The 17936-nt window shown below is 42.7% G+C and overlaps 1 protein-coding gene across 5 annotated transcripts in view; it reads right to left on the bottom strand.

Annotated features, from left to right (window-relative positions):
- Positions 1–483: 483 nt before the first annotated feature.
- Positions 484–17936, bottom strand: part of LOC149441807 (protein turtle homolog B-like) — an 89780-nt gene continuing 72327 nt past the window's right edge. For 3 of the 5 annotated variants that reach the window (XM_089656867.1, XM_089656865.1, XM_089656866.1), the window contains exons 19-20: positions 10319–10422; positions 484–10114 (exon numbers count right to left, since the gene is read on the bottom strand). In XM_089656867.1, coding sequence (XP_089512993.1) covers positions 9900–10114; positions 10319–10422 — 319 coding nt within the window. In that variant the 3' untranslated portion in view covers positions 484–9899. Of the gene's footprint in view, positions 10115–10318; positions 10423–16808; positions 16852–17936 lie in introns of those variants that run through there. The other 2 variants (XR_016307293.1, XM_089656868.1) reach the window with 2 other exon arrangements.

Raw genomic sequence — 17936 nt, 5'->3', positions numbered from 1 at the left:
AGGTCCAAAGTATGAACGCTTGCTTATGAAGAGATAGTTTTCTATCAGCCACAATCAGATTCAAACCACTTCTGAAGGTCTGTGGGGAAGTATGCCAAGTCATGTGTGTCAGGCCTGGAGTGTCTTGGTGTCAGATTGATCAGCCAGTTATCCTCTTGCTTTGGGCTTGACCATAACCAGCTAAGTGTGCTTTCAATTGGGGGCACTCTTGCAAAGTACTCAGGTCCCTATATAAATATACATACTGATGTTTTTTCTGGAAAGAAGTGACTTCTTTGCTGTCCTTCTTGACACCAAAAGTCTTCGCCTCACTGTGTGTGCAGATACACTCACACCTGCAAGCTCTGCACTGGTGGTGCCCTAATCCCACAGCTGATTCAACTTTAGAAGACAATTCTGGTGCTTGCTGGGATTTCTTGGGCACCCTGAAACTTTCTTTGCAAAAATTGAACTTAGAGAATGAAGACACAAGAAGAAACAATGTAAAACAGATTTCATATATTTATTGTAAGAGTTTTCTTTGCTTCATTAAATATGCATTCACTTGTACAAATATTTATTGAAAATGACTCTGTCTGGTTTCTAGGTGTGAGGTGTTTATTACTTGAATGACTGTGATAAAACCGGAGACCCAGATTCTGCTCCGTAATGTTTCAAGCACCAATGTAAGGTTTCTGGGTTGTGTGTTCAGCGGGAGAATCTTTAGGAAACCATTAACATAAAACAGCCGGAGCACCAGTGCCGGTCTGACATTCTAATTGCTGGGATTACATTCTGTGGTAGAGAGCCTGGTTGGTCCACCAAAAAGTGATAGTACAGTTACAAGTGGAACATGGTGGGCTGAGTTGCTTACCGATTTCTGATATCTCTGGGGAACTCCAGTGATGAAATTTCACTGTCAGATTTTGTGGCTTTGTTCCGCCCACTTTTGGGGTGCTCCCAATCCTCCTGCTTCATTATCCTTTGTGTAAAATAAAGTAATATTCTAGCAAGCAGAGAGGGAGTCCTCATCATGTTCACAGCCCAAATCCCTGAGAGATATGAGTAACCATAAGGTGGATTGAGTACCATTACCTACCAGCAAAATATCAGTTTTGGGTGGAATAATCCTACAAAAATCCCAGAGCTCCGGCTGTGGAAATGACAGAACTCAGAAAATCAGTCTTGTGCCACACACTGTAGATCAGAGCAGGCTCACTGCTTATTGTAACGCTCTAATCTATATGCTTTCTGAAGTCTGAACCTCATCACCAAGACCATTTGCCTCACTCCCGTATAATTAAGGATAGAACAGTAGGACAGTATCCCTCCTTTCATCTGCCCTGAAACACCCCCATAGGGGGGAGGAATAGGAATATTACAGAGCAGAACACAAACTCCAAAATAATTGTGACCTCTATGCTGAAACACCCGACAGCAGAAGACGAGTGACAGGACATGTCAGGTGTCTCTATCTACAAAGTGAGGGAAGTGGCACTGTCACTTTGTAGGTGTACTTCATTCGTGCTCCGCTTGTGTCTATAGGCTAATGGGAAAATGCACAAAGGTCACGCTCTTTGCAAGTAGGTAATACACAAGTGCAATAGACATGAGTGTGTCACCAGTGCGCTACTCAGTGCATTCTTCACCCTCCTGCGAGGAATCAAGATATTCCCCAACATGATTGCCCAAGCTGGGGAATGAAGAACTGACATGACGGCGTTGTCTCCTGGTGCTTACAATCTATAGTGCATGTCACACAAAGGAGTGGGAAGAGGGAGTCTTTCAGTGCAAAGCCTAAAACAGCAAGCAGGCTGCCAGTGCCCCTATAGGGATGTTCCCCTATGTATTTTACACACAACTATATTTTAGCAATCATGGAGAAAGCCCTGGCTACTGAGAAATTCGGAAGAGATTGGCAATGGGCTCATTGCATGATAGAGAGATAGCAATAATGAGCCTTCTTCAGATATTGTTAGGATCCAATGGAAGATGCCTGACAAAACACAAGAACCATCTGCCAACCCTAACACAACTCATCTACCATAGGGAGCTACTAGGATCTTCATCCTTTTGTGGCTGAAAGTGGCAGCAGTACAAATGTGTTCAAAGCTTTGTTCCCCTTATCTCCTTCTTATTGACCAAAATTGTTCCAACAGTGGAAAATGTTCACTAACAATCACTTAAAAGCTTTTACAGCACCTGTAGAAAGTCTGATACATTTGCCTCAATGCCTGCTTTTATCAGGTCGTTAAAGGCCAGTCTGTTAACCACCAACCAAAAGATTAGCCAATACTGGTTCTAATGTCAAGTCAGGATAAGCACACAATCAATGTTCTGCAAGAAAATGGGGCTCATTAAGTCAGCACTGAAAAATGCTATGGTGACCTTACATGAGATTCACCGTCTCATTTTCTGAAAGCAATACAGAGAATTATTTGAACTATTTTTCTAAAAGTGTTTTCAGTAACTTCAAGTGTAGCTCGTCTACTTGCAAGAAAGAAGTGCAGCAGTTTAAAGACACCTAACTTTAGTTTCTATAAAATTGCCTGGGAGGATTTCACTTGTCTCTCATTTACCTGGGTGCAAAACTTTATTTGTTGCTGGAAGAATGGCAGCTTGCTTCCTGTAGAAATGACTGAGCCCATTCAGTGAACACATTCAATAAGAAATATCTAGAAACTTTGGCACAATGTAGTTTGAAAGTTGTCAGAGAGCACCAGAACTGGTCACCGGCAACAAAAGAAAACCTTGGATGAGCAGTGAAAGACAATGTGTCTATGAATAGCACCCTTCAATGTAAGACAAACCCTACCAGCTTATCACCTCTTCTCTACTGACAAGCTAAGGCTTCAACAGGTATATCTGAGATGGCATATGTGCTTCTGATGGCAATAAGGCACTGAAGGGGCACCAGCAGATTACCCCCTCCAGCTGCAGACCAAATTCTGCCCAGAGAGGTTAACCACACCTGGAATCTCTGCGATGCTCCGGAGACAGGTACCCCAATGTGCTTCTTCTGAATGTCTCCCAATTCGTCACCTTCCAGCCGCACATAGATGGACCCTGAAATAAAAATAGGGTGTTCTAATATCTGCGGGTTGCGGCAGTGGCACTCGCTCCTTGGCTGGTAATGCACAGTACAGAATATTGAGGTGTCTGGTGATTAGGAAGGCAAGAGGCCATCATATGAATAAAGCTAGAAGCCAGGAGTCAGACACCTGAGCGACAATCATCTGAACTGCGAATCTGTGGAAGGTTTGATGGCACTGTAAGACAGACACCCTGCAGGCAACAGTCAGATGCCCCCCATGATGTCACTTTACTGCTGTACAGCACACAAGAGAAATGGTTTAGCCAGAGATCACCGAAATATTAATGGCTATCTGGCTAGGCCTATGCACCAAAGAAACTACTGAAATGATAGCCAGACGTCTATAGCACCGACAAATGATCCCGACCAGAGAGGAGGTGTGCTAATCTCCAGAGGGAATCAGATGACTCTGTCCACAGGGGCCAGTTACTACTCACAACTAGCCCTGTGGCTAGCAGCAGCTTGATAGAAAAATAAAAGATACTATATATAGATAAAGTCTCTTCCTCTCTCTCTCACTATATATTTCTCTATATAGATTTATATATATTATTCTTATATGTAGACTTTGATATTAGCACATAGAAACAACAAGAATACCTTCGGCCATGTAAAACAAGGAAAAGCTCCAAAGGATTAATAATGAACAGGTATGTACAAGATGAGCCCCGAGCAAGTGACCCTCTATGCACCACTAAGCAAGTTATGTGCCAAATCAAACCAAAATAGCACCGATGCAGTCTGTAACAGGACACAGTTTATACTGTGCACACAGGAACCGTATGCACCACATGTACATGACACTAGCTACACTGTGCGCAGAGGACCCATGTGTACCGTGTATACATGACATGACCTACACTGCACACACAGGACCCGTGTGTACCATGTATACATGACATGTGTACCATGTATACATGACATGACCTACGCTGTGCACACAGGACCCATGTGTACCATGCATACATGACATGACCTACACTGCGCACACAGGACCCATATGTATCATGCATACATGACCTACGCTGTGCACACAGGACCCATGTGTACGATGCATACATAACATGACCTACACTGTGTACACAGAACCCATATGTATCATGCATACATGACACGACCTACGCTGTGCACACAGGACCCATATGTATCATATACATGACCTATGCTGTGCACACAGGACCCATGTGTACCATGTATACATGACACGACCTACACTCTTCACACAGGACACATGTGTGCCATGCGTGGGACACAACCTACATTGTGCACACAGGACACATGTGTGCCATGCGTGCGACACGACCTACATTGTGTACACAGGACCCATGTATACATGACACAACCTACACTGTGCACGTCGGACTCATATTTACCATATGTACATGACAAAGTCAGTTAATCATGTAGGGTAACACCTCTCATCAGAGTTATCCGCTCTGTGGAAATATATCATCTGAAACAAATTATTATCCAGTGTCTGCTTTTGCCGTGTCAAGAACCTTGCGATATACACTGGGAGTGAACAGACCGAACTGTGAATACAAAACTGCCAGACTGAAGAGAGATGAAAGCAGGTGCTCTCTCCTTTTTCTTCATTGTGGTATACGGCAGATGGGTAACATCATCCTACAGCTGGCAGCAACACATCTCCATGTACTCTCGCATCTCCGGACAGCAAGAACCAACCTCAGATGGACACACAGATCACAATAGACTGCAACTGTCTGGCCTCTCACCACTAACATTATTGCTGAAACCAAAGCACCCCTTCAATTAATACTACAGTACATTGTAACAAGAAGGACGGAGAAACCATCAAGAGAAACTCCAAATATCTCCACCAAACTCACAGCAAGATGAACATGGTTCTATAAATGAGAAGGGAATCCTGAGAGACCTTCATCAGAATAGACTGAAACAAAGAAGATGGCAACCACTCCAACAAATCGTTATTCACAATCGCCACCCTGATCTAATGCCATCTACATTCACCACTTAGATCTAACGCAGATCACAGCCATCACTCCGAACTAATGCCAAACGCAGCCACCACTCAGAACTAATTACATTTGTAGCCACCACACAGATCCTATGCCTTTCAGAGCCTCCACTCAGATCTAACTCCATTCACAGACATCACTGAGAACTAATGCCAATCGCAGCCATTATTCAGATATACAGTTATGCTCATTAGTTTACCTAGAAGAGGTTGTAAAATGTTAGCTATTCTTGCTGCACCGATGCCACTAAACAGACCACTTACAATATGTAAAAACTGCACCAAGAGAAGCCTCAAAACTTCTATAACAGAATCATATGAAGGGATAACACCATAACTGAACTTTGTAGTCACAACAATAAACGTTCCCTTTGGAGACAAAACCATTAAAGAAAAGCACACCATCCCTACTGTTAAGCATGGCGCTGGATCCCTGCTGGTATGCGAGCTACACTGCACAGGGAATACAGTCAAAATTGAGGGAAACATGAATGCAGCATATTATAATATAATGGAGGAAAGTCTGCGTTCAGCAGCTTGGAAAGTGCACATGGTGCGCACTTGGATTTTCCAACAAGGCATCCAAGACATAGGGCCAAGATGACCCTTCAGTGGCTGATGCTGAAAAAAAGAAGGTTCTGCAGAGGCCATCACAATCTCCTGATAACAACCTTAATAATCCACGCTAGGGAGATCTCAAATACACAGTTCACCAATTTAGATGACCTGGAGGCTTTTTGCCAAAAAGAATTGGTGGCTTTGCCAAGCTATTATTGGTTTTATTAAAGTATCACTAAACCCACAAGAATAAAATTTGGCTGTACATGCAGTAATGCATCCTTGTCATACTCCTCGTCAAGCCAGCCTCTGATCCCCCTTTCTTTCACTGTCCCCAATTCAGCTGTCAATTCTACAGCGTAACATTGGCAAGCAACCAGCATGCTCTGTTTTATCTGTGTTTCAGCACAGGACATTTCCTGTGATCAGAGTTGTGCAGGTCACATGTTACCCATCATACATGTGGGCATACAGATGATAAATGAGAGCCCACATCCTCCCTCCTTCTCCATGCCCACTAACTAGCAAAATACACAGTGGGTGGGGTAGTGAAAGATTATGATGGATGTGTAGCTCCACCCACACCATGCTGTTGCTGAATTATAAAAAAGCCTGTGTGTTCGAATATGTATGTGTATGCTCATTTTATATAAGGATGCAACATTAAATCTATATTTTCCTACTGCATCATCAATAATTTTTTTTCCCGGGGGGGGGTTTGGATCATGTGACCAGGACAGCAACAAACATCGCTGTCTAGACACAAGGGTCACTGTTCATGCTCCCTTTTCTGATGTACATAGATACACAGAGGAGAATGGAAGCTCCTCTTATGATCTCTCCTAGAACTGGGCTGAGCATTAGATATGAATCATGTGAGACCACTGTATGCAGCTATGGCATACAGGCACCTAAAATAAAATCAAAACCACTCTCTTAATAAATAAATCCAATTCCCCACAGCACCATCAACACCTTCACCCCAAAAGATGTACAAAGATCAACAAACAGAAAATGCTATATCATAAGTCCTCAAAAACTATGTGCAGTCCCTTATGATTAAGTCGATGACGAAACGCATCAAGGGGAAGTGACGTCAACGCGCACACGGAAACCGGAAGTTGACCGGCATCCATCTTGGATGAGGGAAACGATCATCTAATTTCCCCTGGGCACTTCCTGGATAACAGTAAACTACTTCTGAGTACTTTTAAGCGTTTTTTAAGCTGATGAAATGTGAGCATCCTATTTAAAGTTGATTATAAGATTGATTCTGGCGGTATTACACTATTGTGTTTCCTATATATTCATATTTATATGATACATGCCTGATGTGGATATATAGAGTCTCAAGGCTGTTGGATCCTGATGCTAATATGAAGGCAGACTATATTGGGTAAAGATCAATAGGAGGACTGTCTCCCACCTTCCTTTTGGAAAGATATAAAAAAGCGTCTATTTTTCTGAATATTGGTAAGGGTATGCATTCCTTACTGCACTTAGAAGTGTCACAGTGCTGGTTGGAATAGAGCACTGAAGAGTGATTCACATTCACAAGGGTTTTTATTGTTTTTGGCTTCACAGTTTTTTTCACTTTGTTCACTTTTTTCACGGATTATTTATGGGATTGGGTATTCACTTGTATGAAGTCATTATTATTTATTTAGTTATAAAAAAACATAATGCACTATGTGAATATTTTTTCTTTTTGAGGTACATTATCGGAGGAATTTTTTGAAAGGTTCTTTGAACACGAGAAGAATTTGATTTAAAGATTGGACTTATAGGGTTTGGACTGCACATAGTTTTTGAGGACTTATGGTATAGCATTTTCTGTTTGTTGATACAGGTACTTAGCAGTTTCATTTTTTCAAATAAACTAGAAAAACATGAATAGCATACTTTGGCAGAACATATAAAGGTTTTTATGGGGTATGTGTTTAGTATTACTTTAAGACCATTTTATTCTTTTTTGGTAATGCTGTGGTTTGTGTACTGATAGTGATATTCCATGATGCTTAACAATTTATTTTAATCATGTGAACAAATGTGTCTGGTATTCACAATCTTCTTTTTTTTATAATAAACTCTGCATTTCAAATTCTGCAAGGAGTATGTAAACTTATGAGCACAACTGTAGTCTTTTCACAGCTGCCACTCAGATCTAATGCCAATCACAGCCACCACTTAGATCTAATGCCATTTGCGGACGCCACTAAGAACTAATGCCAATCGCAGCTTCTACTCAGATTTAATGCCAATCACAGCCGCCACTCATATCTAAGGTAGTTCTGACCGCCCTTTTGATCCAATGCCATTCACTTTCATCACAGAAATGCAAAATCAGTCTCAGCTGAAGGAAATTTTACAGAAAATCCACTAACAGTCTCATGTTTCAGGTTATAACTGCCCCTCAGACTGCCTCGTTATTACTCCTGCCAGGGGTAGAATAATGATCAGGAAATGGCCCGCTTCTACGCCTGGATCAATCTGTCCAAATACAACACATGCCTACAGGCCATCCAATAAACAAAGGACCTTATACTATAAAACCTGGGAACACTTCAGACTGTGTTAGCTACATCACACCATGGACACACCATCTTGTAGGATGGGAGCTATTTGAGGTTCTGTGGTACTGTGTTGTCAATGGAACACCCAATGCATTCATAATATGTGGTCTGTTCATTCCAGGAATTACAGACAACAGGTAGATTTCAACATAAATTACCTATAGAGGCCAACTCTGCTCAGGAACAGCCAAGTATGACCATGAGTGGTGGATGGGGATGACAGATAGGCCCCTTCCCGTCACTGAGAGGTACTTTATTTCTCTTCTGTATTGTTGGCACTAATATGGGTTTGTGACAACCTATGTGTCTGCAGTCACCTAGGTAATGGGACTGTCAGGCGTTCCATGTCAGCAGTCCTGGAAGAAGATGACCCAGTGATACAAGACATTCTGAGAGGAAATGTGACAAAAGAGCTAAACCATCTGCAGCAGTTTCTGGAAATTATTGCTTACACGATTACCTCAAATATTCCCTCTGCCACAACCATCGCATTCAACATCTGAGCTATCACAATAGCAGCTTATGGAGAATATCACATGCGATCTGTGGGACCCCCCACCATACAATGCCGACCCAGGAGGGCTTTATCGCCATTACATCATAAAAAAGCCTTCAAGAAAAACAAATGGCAACAAAAGAAGTAACCGAACAGCTTGTACTACTTCTTCATGTGCTTAAAGGTGGCCTGTCATGACAAAAACCTGGAGCCCACCATTGATGGCCTCTCCTTTTCAAAAGTGTAATTGGCTGTCATGCTGACCCTCTGGCTTTGATACTTCGAACAAGGATGCAGATGAGGGCTTCTGGCTTTTCTTTGACTTTCCTGATGTACTGACTTCTTTATGGTTAGTGATTCAGAAAGAAATAAACTTCGGAAAACAGCCAGATGACCAGCATTTCCAGAACAATGTTTTTCTTATGACAGGTTTCCTTTAAAATTGATCCCAGTTTCCCCACCCAGCAAAACAACAAGTGAACACCCCAGATAAGATCCCTTCTGTCGTGGCTGGCCCCTCCGAATGTGGAGACAGAAATGGGAATGGGCTGCACTGCTAGCGAGGGTTCAGGAGAAGCCGGCCACAAGACAAATAAATTAAATAAATAACAATAATGACTGAACACATGAATAGGTAGTACAAACTAGATGGATGTCATTCAGCAGCTTTAGTGATGTCCTTCCCCAATAATACAAACATCTAATCAGTCTAATCCCTACACAATAAAATATATCATTTATGTCTAAATATTCTCTCTATGTACTGCGTAGTCAAGGCGCACCCATTAGGGGGTACATGTACAAACACATGTATACACAGACACGCCGTGGCATGTTTATGTAAACATGCAGCGGCTTGGCTAGACTCACAGCACAACTCTCTGCTACGGTTCACATAAAAACACCATTGGGTGGATTGGGCTGTGAGACGTGGCTTTGTTCTCAGAGCTGCCACATGTGCTATGGTCATACAAAGTGCCAAGCTGTGACCAGCATGTGTGTCCCCACCAGCAGCCATCTTAACACTGTACATGTCTCCAACATGTGAGGCTAAGTCTCTCCTCCGTGCACACACAGGATTGGTGAGGTAGGAATGAACGCACAACTTGCTGCTCACATTTTTTTTTAAGAGGGAGGGCGGGTAGTGTCAGCACCAAGAGACAGAAAGGGCCCATAATAAAGGCCTCTCTCTAAGGATGGTCACAGAAGGGTGGCATGGCCGCTGGAATCGTCAGGCTCGGTGCTGGTCAGTATGGCAGCCCGGTCGTCAGACAGCGAACGGTGGCAAAGCTCATCCCTCAGAGCGGATAGGCGAGACAGGGGGTCTTGTCGAGCTGGACGCTTCTTCCTACGAATGCAGCGAGTGTCAGTATACATGGCTGTGGCCGGCTGGTAGACCTGCGAGGTGGATCCATCTGGTGGAGAGAAGAAGTGTGCATTAATACACCAACTCATTTCTAAACTATATAACAGAGAAAGAGGTATTAAGAGTTGACAGGATACATCACATGATGATCAGAAAAGGACCTGAAATGGATTGAGGGAGTAGAACACACAAGTAACATTGTTCTTTATGTGCAGTACATTGTATAGACAGAAGCAAAGTCAGCAGTTCTTACCAGAGTGCTTCCTGGATTTTGATCTGCCCTTGCTAGATTTTTTGGGCTTGTGGATGCGGTCATCTATGACTTCAGACCTCTCAGGTACAGCAGCTAACCCAAGCCTGAAGGGGAAGAAGAGAGCGATCAGAGCCATAGTGGGAGCAATCTGCCCCTTCACTGTCACCGTATCACTGCCATGGCAATCTGGGAGTTGGACAGCCTCTGCAAGACACCTTCATCCCATCTGAGCATATGTCTTTATGTTAATATGAAGCGCACAGGGAGTGGTCGGTCAGATGGAGGCCCTTGTCAGCTAAATGACATCCTGCTAAGAGGTTCCTACAAACACAAGGGCCATCTACCCAACAGTAGGCACTGCCACTATACATATGACCAGAAAATCACAGTGAGTTACTGCACTCTAATAAGACCATAAGTGTGGTGAACTGTACCTCCAAGGGGGAAGGCATCTTCCTACACACTGCAACCAATCACACAGCGCCATCCCACACATCATCAATTTATGCTGTGCTGTGATTTCATTGGATGTCCATCTTGAGTTTATTCAATGCTTCCTTACATACCACTGTGTATTACTGTCATTTATTAATTATCACTGGGAGCCTATGGGGGTCTATTTATAAAATGCTAAAACTATTTAAACTTTTCTTCATAGTTCATGTGGATTTTAGTTGTAGTTTGTTGAAAAAAAAACAATGACCAACTATATAAATCTGTTTACTTTTCACTATTTCAGCAATGCTAAAATTAAACTTTTAGGTCCCTTTCACATGGGGCGGATTCTGGTCCGATCAGAAGGGGATCAGCTCACCGGATCCCTGACTGATTGGAGAAGAGTGAGCAGGTGACACATCCATGTCTGCTCAGTTTCTGCACAGTGGACACAGACAGAGCCTGCTCTGATCTATGAGTGGCCAGGAGTAAAAAGACTTCGCTGTCCACTTACACCTGACTACCTCTGATCTGCCATGCCCAAATGGAAGAGGATGTTTTTTAGCTGACCCAATCGGATATGGAGGTAGGTAGGTGTAAACAGACAAAAATTTGCTTACACCTGCCTGTCTACCATAGGGATGAATGGATCTTCTGATCAGGTCCGCCTAAAAAACTGACAGGCAGACCTGATTGAACGCCTGTATGAAAGGGCCTTCCCATGGGGGGGGGAGGGCGGACAACTGGGATTTTTTGCTGAGATGAAAAACTATTATTTGGCCAGTCTTTGTACACTTATGTAATGAAACAGTACACACGGTGCACAGACACTGCATACAATTATATGGTGAATGGAATCTTTTTTTCACCAATTTGGTGTGCTGGTCAGAGAATATGTGAAACGACAGAGTAGATGAGCCTTTTGTTGACTGGATGACTGGACGACTCACCAGAGATCATTATACCGAACACATCACTGCAAATGTTTTATTTATTTCTAACAGATTGCGTTAGCCAGTCAGGTGCAGGTCCTCACTAATGAGCTAAAATGTATGTTGTAATAGAAATGTTTGCCTAAAATGATGAAGACATGCTATTAATATGAATGTATTGATTCCTGTTATTAATGTGAACTTCCTTGACTAATTATTAGTCTACTAATAAAAGCGACACCATTACACTGCAGCTTCATTGTTGGCAGTGTGCAATAAAACAGTGTAAGCAGCAAAGGACCCAATGCATGAAAAGTGTGCTAAACATGCTACTGGTAACAAGAAAATTTTAATTTAGGACACTGTTCATACATCATGAACCCACAGAAACCCAAGAGAAACTCCATGTTCCAGTCTGGCCCCAGTAATTAAACTCAGCAGATTTGCTATGGATATAGCACCTCATCCCTGCCCTTGTAATTTTAAAGAAGTTCACCTTTTAGACAAAAATAATAAATGCACATTTTTTTGCAGGTTAAAAAAATGTGCATTTATTATTTTTGTCTACATGAGCCTGGAAAACATTGCACCAGCAATCAGTAGATCACTGATGCCATGCCGGTCTCCTGCAGACCTGTCAGAATATCTGCTTGCCATACGGGATGTACAGGCAAGCAGATATTCTGACAGGAAGCTTCAATGAACTGCCACGATGCTCCACAGTGCTGTGGTAGTTCACTGGAAAGTCAGTGAATGAATGATGCAGCTGTGTGGGCGGTGCCCCACACGGCTATACTGTTTTCTAATTTGACAGGTAGTACGGGGAGACTTCTCCCCATACTGTCAGAGGGAGGGGGGCGGCGGCTGTGGCTATGGGAACATGTTACCTTCCACCCTATAAATGGGTGGAACATGTAACATGTTCCCAAAGGTGAACTTGTCCTTTAATTATCTTGCTGTTTTTTTTCTGCAGATGTAGCATGGGCTGACAGGACACTGGGGGGGGGGGATTCAGAGAACGACTGGCAGAAATTAATGTTCTTTAGTGGTTTATGAAGATGAATTCAGCAGAAGACTGTCTTACAATGACAGTGAATCCTGTGGAAGATCCTGCATTCTTCCCAGCCAGAGCCTTGACAATGGTGGAGAGTAAAGCAGGGGGACATAATATAGGGAGCATGTTTGCTGATGTCCAAAAACACACACGCATATATATAGTCATGCCGTGAAATAGTCCTTATTCTGACTCAAAAACCAACAGCAATTGCTTTGTCCTATAAATTTCAGGATGTAATAAACCATTTGGCGCCTATTTCAGCTCTGGCTGAAATGAACTGCACTCAATAAAAACCTAAATTCACATTATAATGCTGTCATTATACATATTCTGGAGTCTGCACTTGGAATGGGCTCATTCATACTCTGGTTTTTCTTCCGTTTGTATAATCTTTTGCCTTTTACAGAATGGGCTCACTGAATGTATAGCAGGACACCCGGTCTGGCCATGAAAATGCACACCTCACCATCTCATTGTTACTGGTTATTTTGGTAGACTAAAGCATGATGAACCAGCAACTCCCCGCATTCCGTGTGCTCCCATTTCTTTCCTTCTAAAATCAAAATGGCAGAACCCAGAATTGGTGGTGAAAAGTTCTCCAGAGATGAAATGGTAGGCATTATTCATAAATGCCTGGCAGATAGCACCACCTCTAGGGTTTAGAAAAGACATTTCATTATTCTGCCATAGAAGGGTTATACATCTACCAAACAGGTTACACTGGGATTACTCTACGATGGGATGGTCTTCAAGTTTTGTTTGCTGATAGGACAGGATATTATGTACCTGTATGTCTTTGCTACATGAATAAAGACAGACATCCACAACAGGGGGGAAACACATATACAAGACAACCAACTCAATAGCCATTTAGGCAACAGAATGGCAGGCAACCAGCAGGTGGGAGATATGTGTCCACTTTCTGTGCAGGAAACAAGTACTTCCTCCTCAGCTGTCAATCATTGCTGTCATGTTGCCATAAAGGGATGTAAGAACATTGCAGAACTCAACATACACTCAAAGAGACAAGCAGGGACACTGAAGGAAAGACGTACTGTAGAAATTTGTTATTGAAAAACAAAACTGCAGTGATCACACTAACAGACACAGTGAGGAGGAACTTCACTACAGGCTGTGAAGGAGGAAAATGTCACTTTAAAAGCACCAGTGAGTATTGCCAGGATGGCTCATTGGATGAGGGTCTCACCATGACAGGAAGGGAGGAAGACGGAGGGAGAGGTTGCTACAGTCACAGCATTAGGACAAAGCTTTGTCATGCACAGGAGTTGCAGAGATCTCCTTTAAAGGGGAACCTGGCACCCTTGAAGAAACCCATTCCCAAGGCCGGCTATGTACCAGGCTCTCTTACACATCCTATATAAAAAATGATCAGCTGTTTTGCCCAAACTGATGCTGATCTGAGGAGGTACAGTTAATGAGACTGCTATGGACCATAACTGTTTATGTATTGTGTTATAAATCTGTGCAAAATGTATAATAATTTTCTATTATTATAATGGCAATGATACATCTAAAGGTGACTGTAGAGATGAAAAGAGATATGTCACTATATGAAATTGTTGCTTGTGTGCAGTAGTAGGGATTATATATTTTACTTTACTAAGATAAATTGAAGAAAAGGTTTTCCTTGCTAGAATGCCAGTTGGGACTAAAAAGAAATCCTCTGGAGTTTACCATCAAATGGAATCCAAGCTACAAGGAGTTCCAAAACATTGCTGAATTCTTTCTTCTGACTGTAGAAATCAGGTTTAGGTCAAACAACTTACATATAATACCTTCCGATTTGTCTGATAAAAAATAAACACTTTTTCCAGTTCCAAAATGAGTATTTCTTTGCCTTTCCCTGCCATTCTAGTAATGAAAAATCATAACTTTTGTAATCTATCTATACTGGTCACACTCAGGGCACAGTGGACACCCAAAGACCTCAGGAAGTTTAGAATTAGGCCTCACTTAGCTATCTTGTCTATACTGGGCACTCCCAGAGTATAGTGGCCTGTTAATATTGGCCACTCCAATGAAACTGTGGTCCATTGGAGATCACTCTCATTGTATTGTGGCTTGAGGAAGAACTTGGAGAAGGATTCTGAAAGTAAGCTTCATCTCCCTCTCCTGTCTTTACTAGACTCACACAGAGTATGGTGGTCTGGTAGAGACCTTAGGAACCCTGGGAATAGGCCTTATCCCCGTCTTGTCTATATTGATCACTCCCATGGTATCGTGGCCTGGTGGAGACCTCAGAGAATTGGAGAGAAGGCCTTGTATTTTTATCCTGACTACACTGGGCACTGTAATGGTATGGCAGTCTGATGGATGCCTCAGAAATTCTGAGTATGGGCCTCCCCACCCTATTCTGTCCACAGTGGACACTCATGGGCCATGTGAAGACCTCAGAAATTCTAGAATGAGGATTATTTTGTCAATACTGGGCACTGCCAGAGTATAGCAGTTTGGTGGATACCTCAGGAATTCTGAGAGCAGACCCGACCTCTCTCTCTCCTTTCTATCCTGGCCTGGTGAAAATCTCAAGAATTTCCAGTAGTAGGCCTCAACTTCCAATCCTGTCTATGCTGCATTTATTCTTCTGACATTTATACACCACTCTATAAAGCTTTCTAAAAAAGCCGAAATCTATTTTTTTGTAGAGTAGATATCAACACAAACCCTTAATTTACACACAAGACCTCCACATGGATGGCTCAATGGGTTCACACTCAGGAATTCTGGAAGCTGACCTCACTTCCTCATCCGGTTTTATACTGAAAACCTCTGGGGTATGGAGACCTGGTGGATACCATAGGAATTCTGAGAATAGGCCTCACCTACTTCTCTTGTCTATACTGGACACACAGTGTATGGTGGCTTGATGGAGACTTCAGGAATTCTGGGAGTTAGTTTGACCTCCCTATCTCTCCCGTAAGGGAAACTCCTATGGTGGCCTGGTAAAGATCTGAGGTATTCAGGGAATAGGCCTCACCTCTGCATCCTGTCTATACTGGACACTCCCAGGTTATGGTGGCCTGGTGGAGAGCTCATGAATTCTGGTAATATTCCTTACCTCCCTATCCTGTCTATACTGCACACCTCCATTGTATGGTGGCCGGATGGAGACCTCAGGAATTCTGGGAGCAAGCCTCACCATTTTGTATCCTGCATATACTAGGCACTGCCGAGGTATGGAGAGCTGAATGATCACCTCTGGAATTCTAGCAACAGGCCTCACTATTCTATCCTGTCTATATTGGGAATCCCCAAAACATTGTGGTCTGGTGAAAATCTTATGAATTCTAAGAGTGAGCCTCCATTCCCTCTCCTGTCTATACTGGATACACCTAGGTTAAGGTTGCCTGAGGGGAACCTCAGGACATCTGGGAGTAGGCCTCACCTCTCTATTCTGTCTTTAGTGCACACTTCCAGGGTATGTAGGCCTATTAGAGAGCACAGGAATGATAGGAGAACCCCTTTATTGAATGCTACAACCTGGACATTAAATAAGGTCAGTGAGTCTGTTATACACGATCACATAGTCATACATGCTCCTTTTAGGCTGTTTGTGATTTCCATGTGGAGTGTGTAGCATCTGTCTGTCCTCTTAGATGTTGACTGTTCAGGGGTGAATTATTATGGCTCAGTGCTAAGAGAAAATGAGCCTGAAACGTGTGTGTGTGTGTGTGTGTGTGTGTGTGTGTGTGTGTGTGTGTGTAAAAGACCGAAACCAGACCTCACTCTTGTCATCACAGACTTATGAGATGGGCGAAGCTGTGGCAAGCCTAATACTGGTGGGATTAATGGGATCTGTGTGATGGGAGAAGCCGTGGTTCTTTGGAGTGAAGCGACACAAGAAGTGTTCTTCATATAATAGGAGAAATGATAAACCCATTGGTTGAGGTTTGATGAACACTTTGTCTTATTCTGGGCTCTGTTCCCCTTTAAAGCAGACATTGGGATTAATAAACAGAGGGAATGAAAGGCCCATGTTTTGCCCACCCACCAGGAGCCCACCCCACACTTCCCTCTTCCCCCTTCAGACATGGATCACCCTTACCTATTGGACGGAGGAGCTCATGACGTCAACACTGCTCAGATAGCTGAGATCAATCAGAAATAGACACAGTTACTCAGGGCAGTGCAGGGGAGGGGGGAGGCTGAATTGGGGGTGTACATGCCACTATGGAAGATACCATATTACTGTGCAGCTTGATTCTAACATGTTGGAGAGGCTTCAAAACAAGATCCTAGCAGGTTTATACACATAATATTCTGACATTTGTACTCTGTTCTCTGGAGCTTTCCTAAACTGCTGCCATCTCTTTCCTTTTTGTAGAGCAGATATCAACATGTATCTTTCATTTATGCATCAGATCTTCATGTTGATATCTGATCAGGCTTAGTTAAAAAAGAAGAAAAATAAAAAAACACAATGACAAGACAAAGAGGGATTACATCAGTAATATTCATTGCCACTTTACTGAGAAACTGGTGGGATAAGACATGCAAGACAGAATAACAGAAACATTTAATTCCTTCTTTCTGGTAAAAACCTGATAAGGCTTCCTTCATTTTATGTAGCTTGACTTCACCAATTGGTTATGGTTTGGAGATATCAGGTGAACTTTTCTTCAATATCTATGCTTTGTGCATTGTGTGATGATTCTCCCAACCCAACCCCCCCCCCCCCCCCCCCGAAAAAAAAAATAAAAATCACTATTTATATGGAGTATAAACAGTGCTTTTCTAACAGACCTAGTTCTATTCGAATTAATGCATTGTGGGAAAATGCTGTCCAGGGGGCAGTAAGAGACAGACAGACATTGAACACAACACAGAAGTATACAGTCTCCATGTTCTCACTCCACTCTGAAGTGTGTGCGTTGTGCATACAAAGTGTGTAACATTTAGGATGTCCTCCTAAAGTCTTAAGCGCTAGGAATATAAAGAACAATGAGAAGAATTGCAGAGAGCACAATACATTTTATTTCATGTGACACAATGCAAAGGTTACAGCAACAATGTTAGGGTTTATTGCCATTTATTGACACACAACATGAGTGATAAGGCTGTCTGTGCAATGTTCATACAGAGTGCATCTCACATCTACAACAGAACACAGCGTTACTTATGCACTCTGCTGGTTTATGATAACCAGGCCATGTAAGGCCAATCTTAGCTCTGT

Source organism: Staurois parvus, unplaced genomic scaffold (genome assembly GCF_062004578.1).
Source record: "Staurois parvus isolate SC_StPar_1 unplaced genomic scaffold, SC_StPar_1.0 ptg000943l, whole genome shotgun sequence".
Classification (NCBI taxonomy): domain Eukaryota; kingdom Metazoa; phylum Chordata; class Amphibia; order Anura; family Ranidae; genus Staurois; species Staurois parvus.
The sequence above is the reverse complement of the archived record's forward strand: the minus strand, read 5'-3'. Positions and strand labels throughout refer to the sequence as shown.